The sequence below is a fragment of the Aotus nancymaae genome, unplaced genomic scaffold (assembly GCF_030222135.1).
Source record: "Aotus nancymaae isolate 86718 unplaced genomic scaffold, 86718_ANA_hifiasm-v0.15.2.pri h1tg000053l, whole genome shotgun sequence".
Taxonomy (NCBI): domain Eukaryota; kingdom Metazoa; phylum Chordata; class Mammalia; order Primates; family Aotidae; genus Aotus; species Aotus nancymaae.
In genome coordinates, this window is record NW_026988467.1 from 24,868,749 (window position 1) to 24,892,412 (window position 23,664).

The following is a 23,664-nucleotide window of genomic DNA, read 5'->3' on the forward strand; positions in this document are numbered from 1 at the left end:
CTGTCACTGCCGTCTGGTATTGCCAGCGATCTGACTAAACCGTCTTGCAAAAGTTTGCAGCATTCGCCTTAGGCGGACTACAACTCCCAGAGTTCCGGGCGTTCCCCGGTGCTGATTAGCGAAGCCATTGACTCCAGGGGGCGGGGTCTTCCCCGCCTCCCCGGGGAAACAGACCTCTGATTGGCTGGACCGCGGGGCTTTTGTGTCCCCGCCCTCCCCCGAGGACCGCAGCGGGCTGAGCTGCTGGGGTCTAGAGCCGGGCGAGCACTGGCAGTTCCGCGGCGGGGATGCTGAGGAGCGCTGAGTCCGCGAGCAGCCCTGGCCCCTGCGGACTTCCGAGGCCGTGAAAACCCCTGCGCCGCGGCCCTTCCCAGGTACCCGAGGCCGTTCGCCGCTCCCGAGACCCGACTGGGGGAAGAGTCCAGCACCGCAGCGGCCGTTCTCGGATTCCGGAGCGTTCTGGAGCCCCGAGAGACGCCCCAGGATTCTAGAAGCTCCCCAGCGGCGCCCAGTCCCGGCTTCCTTAGGGCGTCCGTCCGAAATCCGCTCGGGTGCACGGGTCATCGGCAAGCCACGGCCGGGTCCTCGCGCGCACCATGATCGTGGCTGACTCCGAGTGCCGCGCGGAGCTCAAGGGCTACCTGCAGTTCGCCCGGGGCGGCGTCGGCGGCTCGGGCCCCGGAGAGGTAAGCGGCGGCCGTGCGATGCCCCTCTTCCCTGGAAACCTGACCCGCGTCTGAGCCGCAGGCTGTCTGGAGCTGAGTTGGTGCACTCCGGGCTCCCGGAGGGAAAGCCGAGCGCGTAACCCGGGACCAGGGTTGCATCAACTGGCAGCCGCGGCCCTCGGCACCCCTCCCCCTCCCTTTCCCCTCCTCTCCCCTCCCCCCTCCCCGGGGCAGCGGAGCCCTCCTCGGCTCCCTCCGACTCCTAGCCAATGAGAGAGAAGCCTTCTCGAGGCTCTCCGGGCTTGGGGCTCCTGAGCGTCTTCAAGTCCGGGCAAATCCCGGCCGGAGCGGCCCGACCACTCCTCCTCCCCGCCCCCTTCCGCGGAGTCCCTTCCTCTTCTCGGGGGCCGGCGGGCTGAGGACCCTTTCTGGGGTGCGTTCCGGCTCCTGTCCCCCAGCGCCGGGACTGCCCAGCGAAAGTCGACCTCATCCCCTGCCCCCTGCACCCCTACTTTGGAGGAGGGCGCGGGGGCTCTGGGGGCTTGGCGGGCCGCCCAGTACGTGGCGGCGGCAGCCAAAGGTGGAGGGAGAGGGGACAACCTCGGTCGCGGCTCCAGAAGCCAAGCGCGGGTTAGGCTGCGCTCTGCTAAGTAAGTGGTCTGAGGCCCCAGAAGTTTGTTTTCCAGAAATTCCTCCCCCGTCCTCCCTTCTCGCCGCCCCCACACCCCCCTCGCCGCACCCCAGCATAGCCCGGAGGGACTTTGCAGGGAGACCCAGAGTTAGGCTGGACCTAACCAGACTGACTGTTCGCACTCCACCACTACCAGCAGCAGCGATGATGGACATCATATCATTTATTATGCGTCTACTAGATACCAGGCTCTGAGGTTTTTTCGCCTTTAACCTGAGTCCTCAGGACTAAACCAGTGAAATACAGGCTACGCTATAGCCCCATTTCACAGGATGAGACCATTGAGGCCCACGATGGGCTTAGAGAGAGGCTTTCTTCATTAACTCCACTGAATAGCAGCATTAAGAAGCCTTATAATTTCGGAGATTGCTTGGCACTAGGAGCTTCTAATTGCTTTAGTTTACAGGCCTAGAGTGTGGTGGAGGTTGTATTCTGGACCTGGGATTTGGTGGACTGCTGTGTGAACCCAGGGAAATCCCTGCTATTCTCTGAGCACCGTGGTTTCTGGGGGTCCTACCTCGGTCGGTGCATGGTTTGTGCCCTGCTTTTTGTTAGCTTGCTTACCCTTCCTTGCCATGATTTAGGAGCGCCATGTGGAGGAATGGCTCTTCTGCAGCTTCTTGACGACAAGTGACTTCTTTGGAAAGATGGAGATAATGTTACTATTGAGAACACGTGGACACTAGAGAGCAAGAGTGCTAGGTTCATGTCCCAGCCCTCTTGCTAACTTGCTGTGTGTGGCTCAGCCGGTAATCACTTCTCTGATCTGTAGTTTCTTCCTATGGGGATTTGACAGTATCTCTAAGGGACTGTTGGGACAATTAACCAGAATACAAGCAAAGGCTGAAGCGCTGTGACTGGAACATAGTAACTGCATAAAACTTGCTAGCTATTAGAATGTGGCTGTGACACACACAGCTTTCTCCAGAGTGTCTCACAAGGGGGTGCCCCAGCCTGTTCCTGAGATGAAACTTAGTACACCCCTCTGGGACAGTGCCTGGGAGCTGGTCCAGGGCGAAAAGGCTTTAAGGGAGGGATCTTTACACAGAAGCCATGTTTTCCTTAGTGGAGAAAACTGGTGCTATCTGGGAGGTTTTGTTGTTTTTTTTGTTATTGTTGTTTTTTGGAGGTTTTTTTTTTTTTTTTTTTTTTTTTTTGAGATGGAGTTTCACTCTTGTTGCCCAGGCTGGAGTGCAGTGGTGTGATCTTGGCTCACCACAACTTCCGCCTCCTAAATTCAAGCGCTTCTCCTGTCTCAGCCGCCTGAGTAGCTGAGATTACAGGCATGTGCCACCATGCTCAGCTAATTTTTGTATTTTTAGTAGAGATGGGGTTTCTCCATGTTAATCAGGCTGGTCTCGAACTCCTGACCTCGGGTGATCCGCCCACCTCAGCCTCCCAAAGTGCTGGGATTACAGGCCTGAGCCACCGTGCCCAGCCAGGTTTATTTTTCTTTATTTTTTGAGACTGAGTCTTGCTCTGTTGCCCAGGCTGAAGTGCAATGTCCTGATCTCAGCTCACTGCAACCTCTACCTCCCGGTTCAAGCAATTCTCCTGCCTCAGCCTCCCTAGTAGCTGGGATTACAGGCATGCACCACCATGCCCAGCTAATCTTTGTATTTTTAGTAGAGATGGAGTTTCACTGTGTTGGCCAGACTGGTCTCGAACTCCTGACCTCAGATGATCCACCTGCCTTGGTCTCTTAAAGTGCTGGGATTATAGGCATGAGCCACCGCACCTAGCCTACCTGGGAGGTTTCTATGTATTCCCTCTTGAGAAAAGAGGACCTTGTCACAGTTTCTGCTTTAAGTGGCATCCTTGGAAGACAGCAGGGTGCTGATCTTTGAGTCGGGTGCCTGAGGCCCAAGAGAAGACCCAGGTGTGCAGCTCCCTTAATTCCTCGTCACTTCACCACACACTCCCTTTCAGGAGCTCATTGCCTTCAGATGTGTGACAGTTCCAAGGCCTTCACTCTAGTACTGGTAATATTGGGCTCCAGAATAACTTTCTCGGCCAGATGCAGTGCCTCATGCCTGTAATACCAACACTTTGGGAGGCTGAGGCAGACGGATTGCTTGAGCCCAGGAGTTCAAGACCAGCCTGGACCACATGGTGAAACCCTATCTCTACAAAATAAACAAAAGTTAGCCAGGCATGGTGGTGTGTTCCAGCTACTTGGAAGACTGAGGTGGGAGGATTGCTTGAGCCTGGGAGGTGGAGGTTGCAGTGAAGTGTGATCATTCCACTGCACTCCAGCCTAGGTGACAGAGCAAGATTCTGTCTTAGAAAAACCCCGAAATTTCTCAGGCATCATTTCTTTAGAGAAGTCCTTCCTCCTCCACCAGATAAGTCCTCTTGCACACCTTCCTTCAGTCCTCCTCCTCCATTGTTGGAGCTTTGGTCCCAGTTATGTGAAACAGTCCCTTGCTGGAGACACCCTGTAGGTCTCATCTCCAGCGCTGCTCTTTGCACCTAATAAGTGTTGGTGACTAGTTGCCCCTTGTTGGCTTAGCTGACCCTTGTGAACTATTCCAGCCTTGGAGTCAGATCTGAATTGTGCGCATTTGGAAGAGGATCTTTCTGACCTGTCTCCAAAGAAGGGATTACAAGAACTATTTCCCTCTGGGTGGTTGGGAGGAATTGGCACGATCAGATGTGTAAAGCACTTAGCATGGTGCCCAGTTCGTGATGGGCAGACAAGTATATGGCACCACTCACTCACACCCCTCCACCCGGCCCGCTCCAAGGCTGGAGGTCAGTGGCTGCTTGGGCTGTATTTCTGTATCGTCTTCTCAGGCGTAAACCCAGGCATATATCTGAATTCAGCTGGGAGCGGGGGAAGGAGAGAGAGTGTCTGTTCCTTCCCAGCTGGCAGAGTGAGTTACCAGGTGTCTGTAGCTGAGTCCAGGGATTTGTAGGCTCTATAAAGGATAATATAGGGTAACCAAGAATAAAGGCTGGGGCTTCTCCAAGAAGCGGATATGGGTAGAGTGGACAGAACCCTTGGAAGCCAGACTGAACTGGGTTCAACTCTGCAAGTCTGGGGCCACTTCCTGAAGCTGTTATTGTGAAGTAGAATGGACCTTAGAAGCCAGACAGCCCTGGGTTCAGATCTCAGATTGGCCACTTGTCAGCTGGTGCCTAATCTTTGAACCCTTCATCTTTCCTTGTGTGCAAAATAGACTCCGCCCCCACCCCAAAACAGATGAAAATTAGATGGAACCTGTGTGCAAGTACTTGAGCTAATTTAAAAGTTAACATATAGTAAGTGCTTAAATTAGGATCCATGCCAGGTGTGGTGGCTCATACCTGTAATCCCAGCACTTTGGGTGGTTGAGGCAGAAAGATCGCTTAAGCCCAAGAGTTTGAGACCAGCCTGGGCAACACAGTGAGACCCCATCTCTCTATATAAAAAAAATTAGGAGCCAGGCACAGGTCTGGGGCCATTATCCTCTTTTTATAGCTTCTGTGAAGACCTTTCTGTTGAATGACCACCTAGAGGGTTAACTTCAGTGTTCCTGCTGCCCCATGTGATCTGTTTAGTTGAAACTATAAGAATAGCCACCATTGGTTCTCCCTCTGTCCCACACTAGCTCTGTTATTTTGGACAGGTAACCTGACCCCTCTGTGTTGCCCTTTCTTGTTTTGTAACGTGGAACTGGGATCATGCCTTTATCAGGTCTGCTGAACCCACCCAATATAGTGCCCCTCATCACATGTGGTTATTTAAATTTAGAGAAAATGAAAATGTTTTGCTTGCATTTGTCACATTTCAAATGTTCAGTCTCAGTGACTAGGGACTCTTGCATTTCTTGGACAGTACAGATATAAAACATTCCATCATTGCAGAAAATTCTGTTGGACTGTGCTATGCTAGGCATTGGGGTAACAACGGGGAACTAGATTCAGTGTGTGCCCTGAAGTTTGACAGGTGCTGTGACTGGAGCTTCTCACTCTTGGTGAGCCTCAGATGCAACAGCCTGGAGACTTTTGAGACCTTGAGAAGTTTAGAGAATGGAGAATCATTTTTGCAGTTGCAGAAACCTGGTTTGTATCCCAGCTTTCCTACTGCCTTCCTGCCTGATTGGCCAGAAGTGAGTTGACCTCTCTGAGTTTTGTCTCTCATCTGTAAAATGGAAGCCCTGGTAGTAGCTTCTGCCTTGAAGTTAAGGTAGTGCGTGTGAAATTAACACTTAGCCAGTGGTAACCAGCCTTGTTACGTACCATTATTATTACTGACTCCCCATTCCAGGGAATTGCAGCAGAGAGGGCTGATTTGGAGGTGTCATTTCTTGACAGTAGTATGCTGCCCTGCTGGTCTCAGGGTCGTGGAAGCATTCAGGCTATTGGTGCCATGGATTCACATCTACTTGGTCTTCCCTTCAGGGCTTTATACTGTCTGTTTCCCCTGACTGGCTGGTCCCCCTAGTTTTTTTTTTTTTTTTTTAGACAGAGTTTCGCTCTTTGTGCTCAGGCTGGAGTGCAGTGGCGCGACTCGGCTCACCACAATCTCCGCCTCCCAGGTTCAAGCGATTCTTGTGCTTCAGCCTCCCAAGTAGCTGGGATTACCGGCATATGCCACCACACCTGGCTAATTTTTGTGTTATTAGTAGAGACGGGGTTTCTCCATGTTGGTCAAGCTGGTCTTGAACTCCCAACCTGAGGTGATCCGCCTGCCTCAGCCTCCCAAAGTGCTAGGATTACAGGCATGAGCCATCGCACCCAGCTTTTTTTTTTTTTTTTTTTAAGAAGGTGTCTTGCTTTGTTGCCCAGGCTGGTCTCAAATTCCTAGCCTCAGGTAATCCTCCCCAACCAAGCCTTCTAAAGTACTAGGGTTACAGGTGTGAACCACCCTCCCTAGGCCCCCTACATCTTTACGGGCCTTGCTGCCTTCTCATCATTTAGATATCAGTTCAAAGACCACCTCCTCAGTGGCTTTTCCTGTCTTCTTATGCTAGAATATTGCACACTCTCCCACCCCGTCATAGAGTTATTGCTTTATTGCACTCAACTTATAGAATCTGTGCTTTAAAATCCTATTTATCAGATTCTGAATCATATGAAGGCTGAGGGCTTTGTCTTTTCACTATTCTATTCTTGCTGCTTGTAACATAGCCATCAAAAATATTTGTTGAGTGAACAAATTAATTCTGTTTCCACCTGGAAAGTACTTAGCATAGTGCCTTATACTTGAGAAAGTGATCAATAAATGGTATAAACAATGGTCCTCACCCTGGCTGTATGGGGCCCCCACCCCAGACAACTAAATTAGAATTGCTGGAGGTGGGACCTTGGCATTATTTTTTTTTTTAAAGCTTCTCAGAGGATTCTAATGTACTGCTTGAGTTGAGAAGCCCTTGTTTGATACAGCAAGGAGGTTAATGATAGCTGACTTTTATTAAGTGCTTATTGTGATGGAGGTAGTGAGGTAAGCTACACAGTGTTATCTTACTAACACTTATCACTAGCCACTGAAAGTAGTTACTGTTATTTCCATTATTTGGTGAGGAAACAGCCTCGTAAAGCTAAGGGATAGCAGGTGGTGGAGCTGTCATTTAAGCTCATGCAATTTATGTCAAGAACCCCTATCTTTTCTTTCTCTTTCTCTTTCTCTTTTTTTTTTTTTTTTTTTTTTTTTTGAGATGGGGTCTTGCCCTCCTTCCCAGGCTGGAATGCAGTGGCACAATAATAGCTTGCTATAACCCCAAACTCCTAGACCCAGGCAGTCCTCCTGCCTCAGCCTCTTGAGTACTTGAGACTACACGTTGTGTGGCACCATGCCCAGCAAATTTACTAACTTTTTATAGAGACAGGGGTCTCACTGTGTTGCCCAGGCTGGTCTCAAACTCCTGGCCTCAAACATTCCTCCCACCTCAGCCTCCCAAGGTGCTGGGATGAGCTTCAGTGCCATCCAAGGGCCCCTATTTTTTACCAAACTGTATGTTGTTGTTATTGTTATTGCCGAAAATGTTGATGGATCCAGACCCATGACTTAGAGCTCCTTCTTTTGACAGTTCTTAGGTCAGATTTTGGAGTGAGCTGGGATTCCCAAGGCTATTCCTGTCCCTCCATAGCACCCTTGATGGGCCCTCTCTGCCTCCCTCAGTTCTGCCCCACCCTACCCTGCTGTGGCTTGCTATCTGTTCTCAGGTCCCCTGAGGCGGAGCCCCAATTTGTGGAGTCAGCAATCCTTATCTCCTAGACAGAGCTGTTGGGTTTTTTCTTTGGTGAGGGGGGAGGGAAGCTCCAAAGGGGAGTGCTTAGGGATTGTGGTGGTTACTACGCTGAACTTGGACCACCCTGGCCCGGAAGTTCCCAGAAGTGTGGGCTGAAAGGGGCCTGCACAGTCAGCTTAACTCCCATTTTGAAGGTAGCTGGGCTACTTTACCTACCAGGATTGAGGCCCGGATAGTCTAGGCCTTTAACTTTCCCAGAGCCACATAGCAAGTTAGTCACAGGATTGGTACCTACCCCAGAGACTTTGTAGTCTTCTGGAGTCCCAGAGCTCTGCCTCCTCAGTGGGCTTTTGGCCATCTGAGGAGGAAGGTTCAATTACAATTTTTAGTTCCCGGCTAACCTGAGGGCTGGTCCTAAGTCTGGGGATCTTAATGGGGAGGGGAGCACTAGGCGTCTCCTATCCCTGTCCAGTGAAGGCATGGCTTTGATTTAGGGTAAACTGTATCCAAGGCCAGTGCTGAGAGCTGCCTCCACTCTCAGATTAACAAAATAAATAAGTAGAGCATCCTTCCTGAACCCCATCTCTAGGACAAGGAGAAGCAGATGTAGTGAGTACGTGATTCTTGTGGTTTCTAAAGAGGCTCCAACATACACAGGTCAAAACAGTTGCTACCATCAGCCTTGTACACCCTGCTCGGATTCTCTCCGTGCCTTTCTGCTTTCTCTGTCTTCATTCACAGACTAGTATGAATGGCCTGGCACTGCTCTTCACTAAATGTGATCTTGTAGGTTTTGGGGTCACAGGTGAGGGCCAGAAAAAGGTTCCTAGACCCTGTGATTTAGCTTTGCAAAAGGATTACTGGGACTGGGCCAGTAATTTAAATGGAAGTCCATGGGAGGAGGAGGTAGGGTTTTAAGCCAGTTGTTCAGATTTATACTTCAGAAAGTTAATGTGGCTATTGGGTAAAGGATGGATAGGAGAGGGCAGTGCTGAGGAGGCCGGGGGACAATTGGTGAGGCTATGAGTAGTGGTCCAGGCAAGAGGGGGTGGTAGTTGTTGAGGTAGTGGTGGGATACAGCCAGGCATGGCAGCTCCTGTCTATAATCCCAGTGCTTTGGGAGGCCAAGGCAGGAGAATCCATTGAGCCCAGCAGTTTGAGGCTACAGTGAGCTGTGATTGCACTACTAAAGAAGAAAGAAATGAACATATAAGAGAGATTGAAGCTGGTGCTGAGGCATCTGGGGTACTTGGTTACCTGGCTTCAGGGTACAAACCATGGGGTGTTCTTGTATGAGTTCTCTGGCGCCACTAAGAAGGTGGCCTCCTGGAGATGCACAGCATGGTGGCTATATATTTCCTTCTCCAGGCCCATCCCACCTCGCAATGCTGGGATTTTTGGGTCCCAGCCCAGTTCCTGAAGAACTCAGCCTGGAGTGAGCCTTCTTTCTTGCTTACCCTTCCAAACATGCATATATCTCCCACCTGGCTCCACCACGCAAGGTGTGCTAAAAAGGTGGGTTTAACAGCTCACTGTAGCCCCTTGGATAGGAGGAAGTGGCTGGATAGGTAACAATCCTCTTTATTCTCCCTTCCACCATGGACTAACCTCCATGCGTTTCCTCCCAGGAGCAGAGGGAGAGCCGGGCTCGGCGAGGTCCTCGAGGGCCCAGCGCCTTCATCCCTGTGGAGGAGGTAAGCTTGGAAGGGGTTAGAGATCTTCGGTCCCTGGGAAGAAAGGACATGGCGTGTTGGTGGGCAGGTGTCTTTGCCTGTGCCTTAAATTGCAGCTTTGAAACTATTCCTCTCTGATTTCTGATTCATTTAATTCACAAAACGGCTCTATGAATTCAGCAGGCGCTATCAACCCCATTTTGCTGGGAAGAAACAGACTCAAAGAGATCAAGTGCTAATAACAGCCAGGTAGTGGCCAAACTTTTATGTCTTTTTTTTCATGACCAAACTTTTGGTACCTTAGATCAGTGCCTGTTTTCCCTTAAGAAGATACAACTATTTATGTTTATCTTCTCATCCATGACTGTGCATATAATAATACATGTTCTTTTCTGTTTCAAAAGTAATATATGTTTATTATTTTTGAAATTTCCATTGTTTCAGAAAGCCCTGATCTCCTGTATCCTCCTGCACCCTGCAGAGATCATCACTGTTAACCATTTGCCACTGTTTACTGTGCTTTTTTTCAAGCCAATACTTTCAGTACAGAACCAAGGTCATAGTTTACAACTTGTTTTTTTATTTTGTTTTTCACTTAATACAAGAAAGACATCTTTCATCTACTGAGTTCATTCATTCATTCATTTACTTAATGTATCTATTGAATGATTAATCTGTGTCAGTCACTGTTCTGGTTGCTTGGGATATAGCAGTGAACAAGACAGACAAAAATCTTTGCCATTGTGGAGCTTACATTCTAGTGTGTTGGGATAGTGGAGATACCTTCAAAACGTATGCAGAAAAATGTAAATAAAACTAGTGTCCTCATTTTCTTTGGCCTTCAATGAACAAGGGCAAATTTTTTGTTTCCTTTCCTCTTTGCTCTTTTGTTCTCCAAATGTGTGAGTGGTTAATGAGCTAACAAACATTTAACCTCCCTCTAAACCCTGTTCCTCTGCTCCTTTGTAAATGTAAGGCGAGCAACCACTTGCTGATTATTTATGTCTGTGGCCCAGAATTCTAAGCTCAAGTATTGCTCTTGTGTTTTATTTTATTTTTTCATTTATAAATAATCACTTTTATAATAAAAGAAACAGACAGCCAGCCGCGGTAGCTTAAACCTATAATCTCATGCCTATAATCTCAGCACTTTGGGAGGCCAAGGTAGGGGGATTGTTTGAGACCAGCCTGGACAACATAGTGGGACCCTGTCTCTATTAAAAAAAAAAAGAAAGAAAGAAAGAAATAGGCTTTGGAGTTCATCTGGATTTGAATCTGCTTCTGTCATTTATCAGATCTGTGACTTTGAGCAAGGAATAAAACTTCCTGGTTTCCTCATCTGGCAAAGTAGAAGAAATAATATTCACCTCACAGGCTTATTGACAAGATCCTATGAAATCATGCAGAGAAAACCCTAAGCTCAGAGATGGCATGGAGACAGCACTCAGGAAAAGTGAACTATTTTGCAGTGTTAGAATAGACGTTCCATGAAGGGAAGGAGAAACTGTCCTTTTACTCTTTGTACCTGAGTTTTCCTACCTAAAAATGAAGAAACGGAACTTCAATTTTATAGTTGTTGTGAGAGTTTAGTTAAAATATGCATGCTTGAACAGTGCTTGGCACATAGCATTATATGTGTAAGTACTGGCCATTATGATATGAGGTACCTAGTAAGTATTCATTGAATCACTTTTTTAAATAATCTGTTTCTTCTCATTCCTTCTTTTTGGACAAGGTGGTGGTTTTTAGTTTCTTTCTTTTTTTTTTTTTTTTGAGACAGAGTCTCACTCTGTGGCCCAGGCTGAAGTGCAATGGCGTGATCTTGGCTCACTGCAACCTCTGCCTCCCAGGTTCAAGCCATTCTCTGCCTCAGCCTCAGGAGTAGCTGGGATTACAGGTGCCTGCCACCACACCTGGCTAATTTTTTGTATCTTTAGTAGAAATGGGGTTTCACCATGTTGGCCAGGCTGGTCTCAAACTCCTGACCTCGTTTGTGATCCACCCGCCTCAGCCTCTCAAACTGCTGGGATTATAGGCATGAGCCACCGCACTCGGCATGGTTTTTAGTTTCTTGCTATTAAAAACCCACTAGAAGAATACATTGGTCTCTTTGATGAGTGGGGCAGGAGGGAAACCCATGCTCTCCTCCCCTTTGCTTGGCAGGTCCTTCGGGAGGGGACCGAGAGCCTTGAGCAGCACCTGGGGCTGGAGGCACTGATGTCCTCTGGGCGGGTGGACAACCTGGCAGTGGTGATGGGCCTGCACCCCGACTACTTTACCAGCTTCTGGCGCCTGCACTACCTGCTGCTGCACACGGATGGTCCCTTGGCCAGCTCCTGGCGCCACTACATTGCCATCATGGTGAGCCTCTGTGGGCCTGACACTTGGAGAGGTGGCCTTGTGGGGGGTTCTGTCCTTTGATCTCTTTTCTGGGAGCTTTGTGAGCTGATTCCATAGACAAGGAGGGAAGGCAGCGTAGAGTAGGGAAAGCCCTGGTTTTATCTAACTTATAGAGTTTTGGGTTTTTTCTTTTTCATTTTTCTTGGAAGGAAGGCTTCAGGAAAATATTAGGTTTTGAAGAAAGGCATTGTTAGTGCCTGTGTTACATACAGATTGGCAAACTGAGGGTGCCAAAAGGAGTTAGGTGACCTGCAAGCTGGTGGCAGAGCTGGGGTTACTTACAACTTAGATTTCCGGCTTCTTGGGTAACACTGAGCCCAACAACCTCTCCCCTGGTGGGGTACCCACCCTGAGCCAGGCACAAAGGGAGTAGGGTGACTCAGGCTCTGTCCACTACCTTCGCAGGCTGCCGCCCGCCATCAGTGTTCTTACCTGGTAGGCTCCCACATGGCTGAGTTTCTGCAGACTGGAGGAGACCCTGAGTGGCTGCTGGGCCTCCACCGGGCCCCCGAGAAGCTGCGCAAGCTCAGCGAGATCAACAAGTTGCTGGCACATCGGCCGTGGCTCATCACCAAGGAACACATCCAGGTGCAGGGGGCAGAGAGGCGGGTGTCTGAGGGAGCACAGAGGCCTGGTGGGCAGCCCAGGGAAGGCACTGAGCAGCTCTGACTTTCCATCTTGTCCCCTCCAGGCCTTGCTGAAGACTGGAGAGCACACCTGGTCCCTGGCTGAGCTCATTCAGGCCCTGGTCCTGCTCACCCATTGCCACTCGCTTTCCTCCTTCGTGTTTGGCTGTGGCATCCTCCCTGAGGCAGATGCAGATGGCAGCCCTGCCCCCCAGGCACCTACACCTCCCAGTGAGCAGAGCAGCCCCCCCAGCAGGGACCCATTGAACAACTCTGGGGTAAGTCATAGGCCTGGGTCTTGAGGAGGGAGGAAACAGGCATGACCTCTGGTCCTTGAGTAGAAGCCACTGCTTCCCTGTCTCTGGTGCCTGAACTACCTGCTGCTGTGAGAGACCACATAAGTTATTTGACTTTGAAGCTCAGTTTCCTCTGTGAAATGGGGGGATAAAGACCCCTTACTCACAGTAGGCTGTGAGGGTTAAATGAAATACCATGTGACCGACACTGTGTATAAGCCATAGGCTTAAAGGCTGTTGGTTTTAGCACTTTAAAACTACAGTTTGCCTCTTACTCTATAATGTGACCTTGTTTATTTTAATACAAAAATGCAGATACTTTAAAAATTCCTGCTTAAGGAAGATGTGTCTATTCTGTAGCTTCATAAACGTCACTTTAGGAAGCACAGACCCCATGGGCTATGCGACACAGTGGCTGGCACAGAGAATGCCCTGGACCTTTGTGATCATTAGGACAGCCTGGCCTGGGGGAAGGATGAGTAGAACTTCCCAGAGGCGGAAGGAGTAGTCAGTCACCACTGGTCCTCTACTCCAGGGCTTTGAGGCCGCCCGTGATGTGGAGGCTCTGATGGAACGCATGCGGCAGCTGCAGGAGAGCCTGCTGCGGGACGAGGGGGCTTCCCAGGAGGAGATGGAGAGCCGCTTTGAGCTGGAGAAGTCGGAGAGCCTGCTGGTGACCCCCTCAGGTACAGGATCACAGGCATCCAGGCTCCAGGGGCTGCTCATTCTTAGGCCATCTTTGGTGGAGAGGAGCCGCCTCCTGCATTCCAGAAGCAGCCACTTCTTAACCTCCCTTCCAGGAGGTTCTGAGCACAGGCCTTGGGCTCAAACCTGGGTTTGAATCCTGGACTGCTAGCCTTTGTGGCTGTGCAATCACTGACGAGTCACTTCCTATCTCAGGACTTCAGGATTCCTGTGTGAGATTAGTGGGGCAGCAGAAGCAAAGATCTTAGCACAGCACCTGGCCCAGGGGAGCAGCTCCATAAATAACTGCCACTATTATTGTTACTAGGGGCCTGGCTTCATGGGTCCATGGGCCTGATTCACCCCCTCCCCGAGGCCTGCCTCCAGCTGAAGTCTTGTCCCACTCATTGTAACAAGGGGCTTTTTTTGGCCTTCTACTCTGCCTTCCCCTCCCCTTTTGGTGATTAATCAGGAGTGGAGCCCTGCCTGCCCCATGCCTCAGCCTCACTGTGACCTCTTTCTGGTTCTCAGCTGATATCCTGGAGCCCTCTCCACACCCAGACATGCTGTGCTTTGTGGAAGACCCTACTTTCGGGTATGAGGACTTCACCCGGAGAGGGGCTCAGGCGCCCCCCACCTTCCGGGCCCAGGTAAGGCTCTCTCTACTAGTCTTAGCCATTGCTCCACGTTTGCATACAAGTGGCGGGTGGATAGCTTGAGTAGTTACAGAGTTAGGTACCCAGCTGGGCATGGTGGTTCACGCCTATAATCCCAGGAATTTGGGAAGCCAACATGGGAGGATTGCTTGAGCCTTGAAGCTTGAAACCAGCCTGGGCAACATGGCAAAACATTGTCTCTCCAAAAACATTTTATTTGATTTTCTTTTTTTGAGACGGAGTCTTGATTTGTCACCCATGCTGGAGTACAATGGCGTGATCTTGGCTTACTGCAACCTCCGCCTTCCGGGTTCAAGCGATTCTCCTGCCTCAGCTTCCTGAGTAGCTGGGATTACAGGCACCCGCCATCATGCCCACCTAATTTTTTTGTATTTTTGTAGAGATGGGGTTTCACCATTCGGCTAGGCTGGTCTTGAACTACTGACCTCAGGTGATATGGCTGTCTCGGCCTCCCAAAGTGCTGGGATTACAGACATGAGCCACCGCGCCTGGCCTACAAAAACATTTAAAAAATTAGTTGGAAGGTGGTGCATACCTGTAGTCCCAGCTACTTGGATGGCTGAGGTAGGAGGATCACTTGAGCTGGGAGGTCAAGGCTGTAGTGAGCTGTGATTGCACTACTGCACTCCAGCCTGAGTGACAGCCAGACCCTGTCTCAAAAAAAAAAAAAAAAAGAGGAGGATACCTTCTTTCCGTCAAGATTCCATGAGGGCAATGAGGTCCCTGTGAATCCTTAAGGGACCCATCTACACCCTAAGCTCAGGAGTTGCTGATCATAAGGAGAAGGCCATCACCAAAGTGTTCCCTTCTGGACCTCTCAGGCCCAGAGCAAGCAGCACATTTGACACCAGCAGGGAGAATTATGGAGAGCCCAGGTCCAGAGGATGGGGTCTCTCTTTCTGGTCTTGGGCTCCGAAGACTCACCAATCCCTTTCCATGTACCTAAGGATTATACCTGGGAAGACCATGGCTACTCACTGATCCAGCGGCTCTACCCTGAGGGTGGGCAGCTGCTGGACGAGAAGTTCCAGGCAGCCTATAGCCTCACCTACAATACCATCGCCATGCACAGCGGCGTGGACACCTCCGTGCTCCGCAGGGCCATCTGGAACTATATCCACTGCGTCTTTGGCATCAGGTGAGTTCATGTTCTTTGACCTGGGAGGGTGTGTGCACTGCAGGTCTTCACTCTGGGCTCACAGTTGTTTCTGTTTTCTTTCTGTTTTTCTTTTCCTTTCTTGGCCTGTACTGTTTTTCAAAGCAAATTTAACTCCTTGGTGATTTTAAAAGATGATAGAAGTACTCATTGTTTGAACCTTGTAAATGAACTCTTTAACTGCACTCCCAGACATAACTATGGTTTGATATATGTACATGTACATATATACACATTCACACATGTATATACACACATATATACACACCATCCTACATATATGTAGAGAGAGTTAATGTATTTCCATTTCGAGTAGTAACGCTTTTCTCAAATAAGGACATATATATCGCATAATATTTCACCATACCCGGCCAAACAATTAATTTTTTATTTAAAATAAAAAATCTCTGCCAGAAATGGTGGCTCATGCCTGTAACCCCAGCACTTTGGAAGACTGAAGCAGGTGGATTGCTGGAGTCCAGGAGTTTGAGACCAACCTGAGCTACATGGTGAAACCCCATCTCTACAAAAAATACAAAAATTAGCCAGTTGTAGGGCTGATGCCTGTAGTTCTAGCTACTTGGGAAGCTGAGGCAGGAGGATCCCTTGAGCCTGGGCGTAGAGGTTTCAGTGAGCTGAGATCGTACCACTGCACTCCAGCCTGGACAACAGAGGAAGACTATCTCAAAATAAATAATAAAATTTAAAAACACAGTTAACAAAAAAGAAAATAAAGGCGGGGCAATGGCTCACACCTGCAGTCCCAGCACTTTAGGAGGCTGAAGCAGGAGGATTACATGAGGCCAGGAGTTTGTTGCCTCAGCCTGGGCAACATAATAAGACCTATTTCTACAAAAAATTAAAATTAGGCTGGGTACAGTGGCTCATGCCTGTAAGCGCTGCACTTTGGGAGGTGGAGGCAGGTGGATCACCTGAGGTTGAGAGTTTGAAACCAGCCTGACCAGCATGGAGAAACCCCATCTCTACTAAAAATACAAAACTAGCCTGGCATGGTGGTGCATGCCGTAATCCCAGCTACTCGGGAAGCTGAGGCAAGAGAATTGCTTGAACTGGGGAGGAGCTGAGATGGCGCCATTGTACTCCAGCCTGGGCAACAAAAGCAAAACTCCATCTCAAAAACAATAAAGAAATAAATAAAATTAGCTAAGTGGGGGTGGCACTTGCCTGTAGTCCCAGGTATTCAAGAGGCTGAAACAGGAGGATCACTTGTGCCCAAGAGCTCAAGTATAGTGAGCCGTGATTGCACCAGTGCACTCCAGCCTGGGCAACACAGCAAGACCCTTCACTAAAAAAAAGAAAAGAAAAGAAAAATTATGTGTTATACTATCTGCTCTTATAACCAGCAGTTAATCTCCTTCCTGTCTCTTTTTTATTTATTTATTTTTTGAGACAGAGCCTTGCTCTGTCACCCAGGCTCGAGTGCAATGGAGAGATCTCAGCTCACTGCAACTTCAACTCCCGGGCTCAGGTGATCTTTTGCCTCATCCTTCTTAGTAGCTGGAACTACAGTTGCACACCACCATGCCCAGCCAATTTTTGCATTTTTAGTAGAAATGGTGTTTCACCATGTTGTCCAGGCTGGTCTTGAACTGCCAACCTCAAGCAATCTGCTTTTCTCAGCCTCCCAAAGTGCTGGGATTACAGGTGTGAGCCACCATGCCCGACACCTTTCTTTCTCTATGCACGAGTAACAAAAGCATATATAATTTACAAAAACAAGATCTGTTGCCATTTCCCTACTCATTTCAGTTATTTTATTCATTTACTCAAACATGAGCATGTTTTAGTGAACATACGATTTTTTTCCTGCTTTTCTCACTTAACAGTTCATACCAAGTACCAAAAAATTATCCCCCAATTTTAAAAAAGGTACATGTTCCTTGTAGAAAGTTTGTGTTTCCGTGTATTACTAGCTGTAAATCATATTTCACTGAGTGGGTTGAGCTATACTTAATTAACCATTCTCTTACTCTAGTTATTAGTAGGTTTCCAACCCATGGCTGGCCAAGGGCAGGCTTCTTAGAATGTGGCTCAGGCTGGTTTCTGCCCAGCCCTCAGGCTCCTCCACTCTCCAACATGGTCCTTGCTCCTATTTCTTTGTCTTCCAAATCTGCCTTCCAGTTGTCAGCCAGTCATTCCTCCATCTACACTGAACTGCGATTACATTGGCTGCCCTAACTCACTAGACTGGGGGTGACTCAGTGGCTTCTAGACTCATCACCAACTTGCTTTTTGGCTTTGAAGAAGTTAATCATCTTCTCCAGGACTTAGTTTGCCCATCTGTAGAATGAGTACAGCTCCTTTTTACCCTTATCCTCTTCCTTCTCCTTCACTGACCTCCTCCTCTACCTTCTGTGGCCTTTACTGTAGAGTAGTGAAAATGGCCTCTGAGTTAGGCAAAGCTGGGTTTAAAACCCATTCCTGGCCGGGGACAGTGACTCACACCTGTAATCCCAGCACTTTGGGAGGCTGAGGCGGGCAGATCACCAGGTCAGGAGTTCAAGACCAGCCTGACCAATATGGTAAAACCCCGTCTCTGCTAAAAATACAAAAATTAGCCGGGAGTGGTAGCACACACCTGCAATCCCAGCTACTCAGGAGACTGAGGCAGGAGAATCACTTGAACCCAGAAGGCAGAGGTTGCAGTGAGCTGAGATCACGCCACTGCATTCCATCCTGGCAAGAGAGCAAGACCCTGTCTCAAAAAAAACAAAAAACAAAAAACTATTCCTTGCTGTGTTAACGAGGACAAATGACTTCCTTTCTCTGAATCTCAGTTTTCTCATCTATAAAGTGGGGTTGATGAATATAGTAGATTGCATACACCATCTAGTCATATACACAATAGTGTAGTTTTGAGGATTCCATGAGTACATGTCCACATGGCACATAGTTGCTATTCAATACAGTGTGCTCATTCTCTGCATTCTTTGAAGTCATCCCCTGCCAATGTGGCAGCCTATAATACATGATGTCAGCTGTTTCTCCAAGAGGAACTAGGCTTGTTGTTGCTTCTACTTCTGACTTTTCTCAGCACTCTCTGTTCTTCCCTCTATAGGGTGCGGTTGGGGGGAGGAGCTGCCTCTGGGAGGAGAGGGTGAGTAATGCTGCTGGGACCTTTCCATTCAGATATGATGACTATGATTATGGGGAGGTGAACCAGCTCCTGGAGCGGAACCTCAAGGTCTATATCAAGACAGTGGCCTGCTACCCAGAGAAGACCACCCGAAGAATGTACAACCTCTTCTGGAGGCACTTCCGCCACTCAGAGAAGGTATGACTTATACAGGCAGGGCAGGGTGGAAGTAGACAAGCCCAGCCAGTGGAGAGGGCAAAGGGTTAGAACCCAGTGAGGGCCCCCAGACTGAGTCTGTCCTGCTAGGTGGGATACCTGGACCTACTGCTCTGGATTGAAGTCCTGTTCCACTGTGTGATTTCAGAGTCCATTTACTCACCTGTAAAATGGGAATGTGGGTGCCTGCTTCACATTAGTGGTAGCTTAATGGACCTGGGTTCAAATCATAACAGTATCTCTTAGTAGCAGTGTGACTTTGGACAAGTCACATTATCTCTCTCAGCTAGCTTTTTTTTTTTTTTTTTTTGAGATGGAGTCTCGCTCTGGAGTGCAGTGGCGTGGTCTCGGTTCACTGCAACCTCCACTTCTTGGGTTCAAGTGATTCTCCTGCCTTGGACTCTGAGTAGCTGAGATTACAGATGTGCATCACCATGCCTGGCTAATTTTTTGTGTTTTTAGTAGAAACGGGGTTTCACCATGCTGGCCAGGCTGCTTTCGAACTCCTGACCTTGTGATCCTTCCGCCTCGGCCTCCCAAAGTGCTGGGATTACAGGTGCACCATCGTGCCTGGCCTTCTCTGAGCTTTTTATCCTTTTGTTTTTGTTTTTGTTTTTTTTGAGACAGGGTATTGCTCTGTTGCTGAGGCTGGAGTGACACAATTTCAACTCACTGGAGCTTCCATTTCCTGGGCTCAAGTGTTCTCCCACCTCTGTCCCCAGAGGGCCTGAGGCATGCACCAATAACTATTTTAAATTTTTAGTTGAGATGAGGTCTCACTGTGTCGTCCATCCTGGTCTCAACCTTCTGAGCTCAAATGATCCTCCTGCCTCAGCCTCCTGAAGTTTTTTGTTTTTGTGATAGGGTCACACTGTATTGCCCAGGCTGTATTTGAACTTCTGGACTCAAGTGATCCTCTTGCCTCAGCCTCCTGAGTAGTTTGGATTTCATCTTTATAATGCGAATAAATACTGCTATATTTCAAGATTGTTGGGAGGATAAAATGAGAAAATGTACGTAAACCTCTGATTCCCAGTAGATGCTCAGTTAGTTAGTGGTAGCTCTTGTTTCAGCTTCAGGGAATACAGAGCTTAGTCATGATAGGAATGAATGTGCTTGCCCCTGTACTACACTGCTCAGAGCATTAGCAGAGGCCAGGGCATCTCTGTAGGAAAGGAAATGGTGAGGTAAGTGGGTCAGGGATCTTGGCAGTCTGGGAGGGATGTGGAGGGTGAGGAGTGACATCAGTTGCCAATATGCCCTCCTCTGTGCCCCAGGTCCACGTGAACTTGCTGCTCCTGGAGGCACGCATGCAAGCTGCTCTGCTCTACGCCCTCCGTGCCATCACCCGCTACATGACCTGACTCCCTCCCGAGCAGGACCTGAGCCCGGAGCAGCTCCCCACAAGGACTTCTCTGTCTGGAGACAGCCCCAGACCCTTTTGTGTCCCATGCCCACCGTCCCCACTCTGGAGTAGGCTTGTGTGTGATGTGCAGTCCCCAAGCCACGCCCTCCCTTTTCCTCACTGGAATGGACAGTTCATTGCACTGACTCTGGGATCTCAGCCCTGCTCCTGGGAGCTGGAAGAGCACTAGGAGATCCCAAGGGACCACACCCTTCCTCCTTCCCCTGCCCCCAGAGGCAGAGGGCACAGGAAGGAAGATGGGCCAAGCTTGGACTTACGTACCACAAGCGTGGTGGCCTTCCTGAACTGGGAAATCCCTGGCTGGCCCCCGAGGGAGAGGGGCAAATGCCTCCGGGACTGACACTCCAGGCAGCTTCTCTCCCCTGTCATTCCCAGATTTCATTACCTCCCACTTGCCATTCTCCCATCAATGTGAAAGTCAGGGTCACAGCTGGTCTGTGTGTTCAGTTCCCCAAAAGCCTGTTCTGTTGGGCGGCCTGAGGCTCTTCCCTGGTTGCCCGATTCCTAGTTCAGTTTTTTGACTTCCTTTGCCGTTTTTTCCTTTTCTCCACGTCTGATGGTGTGAGGCCTCAGGAGAGAGGCCAAGTACATAGAAAAGCAGATTAGAGAGTTTGAGCCTTTGCTGGTCACGTTGCCTTCTGAAGAGGAGGGAGTATTAGATTATAAATCCTCTTTATTTTGGTCCTTTATGCTTGAGGTTCCAACCTGAAGCCACAGGCAGTGTGTGAGAGGAGGAGGAGAGGGAGAATTCTGTTCTCCCAGAGCTGCACCTGCCTCGCAGAGGCCGGCATCCCCCTCCCCTGCCTCCAGTGGCTCTGCCACAGATGTTTGCCAAAAAGTTGAGCCTTTCTAGATGGCTTAGGTGGCAGCGTGGCTCAGTAGGAGGGGCAGGAGGCACCAGGGTTCTTGTTTGGGCCCTGCCCCCAGGCCATGGCCAGGTGACCACTACATTGCCAAACCTCTGACTGCCACAGCTGCAGACTGAGAGGGTGGGTCTGAGTCCCAACAATGTCCAAAGCTGCCTCTGGGATTCTCAGGCCAACCTGCCAACAGCAAATTGATTTTCTTGCAAGATCTTGAAGGCCTCCAGGGACCCCACTTCTGCAGCCAGTCTCTCCTGGGTGCCTTCTGGGGACTCCCACCCCATCCCAATATCTCAGCTGTTCCCTCTCCTGGAGTTTAAGTGGATTGCATGGAGGCAAAAGCATCCAAGGACGGATCCCCAGGCACTTTCTGTAGCAGATGACTGTGAATTATGACTTTTCTTGCCCTTCTAGCAGTCTATGCCTCCTCTCTGACCAGTTTGGAGGGCACTGAAGAAAGGCAAGGGCCGTGCTGCTGCTGGGCAGGGCAGGAGAGGAGCCTGGCCATGGGCCACATTTCATACCCGTGCAGGCACGGAGAAGCAATCGGCACCCCCGTCAGGCCTGACAGCCCTCCCTGCAAGAAAATGTGCAGGAGAAAAGGGGCCCCGGCATGGGGGTTTGGGTTCTAGAGGGGATGTGGTGACTGTAAATGTTCACTGGGTGGGTAGGGAGTGGTATCCAGTGTTCAAGTGCAGAAATCTTTGGCTTTGCTACCAGTTCCATATGATGAGAAATAAACATTCACTGAGGTTTTGTTTCGTACTCCTTGTTTATGGGCTGTTTTTTCAGTTTCCTGAAGGTCATAGTTCGCCTTGTAGCACAGGGAGAGAGCTGTGATTGCATCATGGACCTGACCTGATAGCCCCTGCCCTGCCGAAAATTCCTGCCCATTGATTGCAGATTGGGACTGTTGGCACTGAAAGTCTACTTCTGTCCCTTGGACATCCAGTCCTGTCCCCCTTCGGTGGCTGGCCTGGCACTGAAGAGTAATAATGATAATGTTGTTTTTCTGACTAAGCCTGGCCATGGACTGGGTACTTAGAGACCATTCCTCTGAATCTACAGCAATCCTGAAAGGGAATTGAGATAGGCGAAGTGACATTGTTGAGGCCACATAGCTAATCGGTGGGGGGCCAGGGTTCCCACCCACTCTACATGACCCTGAGGCCTTGGCATTTTACCTTGCTGTTTTTCCCACGAGCAGACTTCCCCTGTGACAGAGAGGCTGTTTGAATCTGGAAGGACCCCCTTGCATCCCCAGCTCCACCACATTATTACCTGCTTCTCATCCTTCCCCCTCTAGCACCAAGGAGACAAAACCAGGAATAAAGAGTTAGATGCAACCCCCAAGCTCTGCCAATGCTATTTATGGCTGTGTGAACTTGGTCAAGCTTCTTAACTTCTCTGGGCCCCAGGAACTAGTTAGCTTATCAGGAAAACCACATCATGATTAAGAGTTAGGACCTCTCATGTTGGCTTCCTACTTCCTCTAAACACTGTCATCCTAAAAAGAAAACTAGGTCTCACAGGCAGCCTCCCCTGGTGGACTCCATGTTCCCCTTTCCCTTGAGGCACCTGCTCATTTTTGCTTGATCCTTATACACTTACCTTCCTCTAGAGTCAGTTGAGAGGGTGTGAGAGAAAGTGAATCACACTTAGAGTACAAAACTTGGATTCTGATCCTGATGATTGAGCCACTCACAGTATCGCTGGGGAGATAGATTAATTTCACTGTGCCTCAAGTTTCCTCGGCCATAGAAATGAGGATGAAAGTTTTCCATTTCTTTTCCAGGTGGCATGCATTAGGTGTGTGTTTGTTTGAGATGGAGTCTTGCTCTAACGCCCAGGCTGGTGTGCAGTGGCACCATCTGGGTTTACACTGCAACCTCTGCCTCCCAGGTTCTAGCAGTCTCCCACCTCAGCCTCCCTAGTAGCTGAGATTACAGGCCTGCACCATCATGCCCGGCTAATTTTGGTATTTTTAGTAAAGAAAGGGTTTCACCATGTTGGCCAGTCTGGTCTCCAACTCCTGACCTCAAGTGATCCACCTGCCTCAGCCTCCCAAAGTGCTGGGATTATAGGTGTGAGTCACTGTGCCTGGCCTAGGTGGCATGCTTTGCGTGTGACTGTTGCCAAATGTTTTCAAATTTAATCTCCCAATCTTCACAACAACCCTGTGAGGAAAGGGTGTGTTCCCATTCTATAGATGTGGAAATGGACCTCAAATAAGAATCTAGGGAACACCAATGTAACAGACCCAGATTCAAGTTCCAGGTTTGACATTTAATGTCTGTCTGATCATGATCAAGTTGCTTCAATACTCCTCAATTTACTTATCTATGGGATAGAATTAATACCTAAGGTTACAGGAGGGTTATGAGGATTAAATAGTGCATGAAAACCACCTAGGACAGTTCACCTAGCATTCATGAGCTGTTGAGGATTCAGAAGTTTGCCCAAGGTCATGCAACTGAGGTAGAATTTGAATCCTTGTCATTCTGATTCCAGAGTTCTTTGTATTGTTTTCGTTTTTTTTGTTTTGTTTTTGAGGTGGAGCTGGAGTGCATTGGCATGATCTCAGCTCACTGCAACCTCCCCAGGTTCAAGTGATTCTCGTGCCTCAGCCTCCAAAGTAGTTGGGACTACAGGCATCCACCACCATGCCGGGCTAATTTTGTATTTTTAGTAGAGATGGAGTTTTGCCATGTTACCAAGGGTAGTCTTGAACTGGGCTCCAGCAATCTGCCCACCTCAGCCTCCCAAAGTACTGGGATTACAGGCATAAGCCACCATGCCCAGCCCTATCTGCATTACTTTTGTCTCCAAAGTGCCTAAATCCTCAATAAGCATTTTTTTAAAAAATCATGTTTATTAGGCTGGGCATGGTGGCTGACACCTGTAATCCCAGCACTTTGGAAGGCTGTGGCAGGCAGATTATCTGAGGTCAGGAATTTGAAACCAGCCTGGCCAACATGGTGAAACCCCATCTCCACTCAAAATACAAAAATTAGTCAG

At 49.2% G+C, this 23,664-nt stretch overlaps 1 protein-coding gene across 1 annotated transcript; it reads left to right on the forward strand.

The window, feature by feature from the left end:
• The first annotated feature begins 267 nt into the window (after positions 1-267).
• On the forward strand, positions 268-21,411 carry SESN2 (sestrin 2). Its single transcript, XM_012440188.2, has 10 exons — positions 268-686; positions 9,161-9,226; positions 11,369-11,566; positions 12,011-12,193; positions 12,297-12,509; positions 13,063-13,213; positions 13,743-13,861; positions 14,836-15,026; positions 18,195-18,339; positions 19,635-21,411. Exons 1-10 carry the CDS (start codon positions 597-599, stop codon positions 19,719-19,721), a joined length of 1,443 nt encoding a protein of 480 aa, XP_012295611.1. The 5' UTR covers positions 268-596; the 3' UTR covers positions 19,722-21,411.
• Positions 21,412-23,664: the final 2,253 nt, after the last annotated feature.

Coding starts and splice junctions, on each gene's coding strand:
- SESN2 (XM_012440188.2), top strand. CDS start 597: ATGATCGTGGCTGACTCCGAGTGCCGCGCGGAGCTCAAGGGCTACCTG. Junction 9,227..11,368: donor CCTTCATCCCTGTGGAGGAG/GTAAGCTTGGAA, acceptor TTTGCTTGGCAG/GTCCTTCGGGAGGGGACCGA. Junction 12,510..13,062: donor ACCCATTGAACAACTCTGGG/GTAAGTCATAGG, acceptor CCTCTACTCCAG/GGCTTTGAGGCCGCCCGTGA.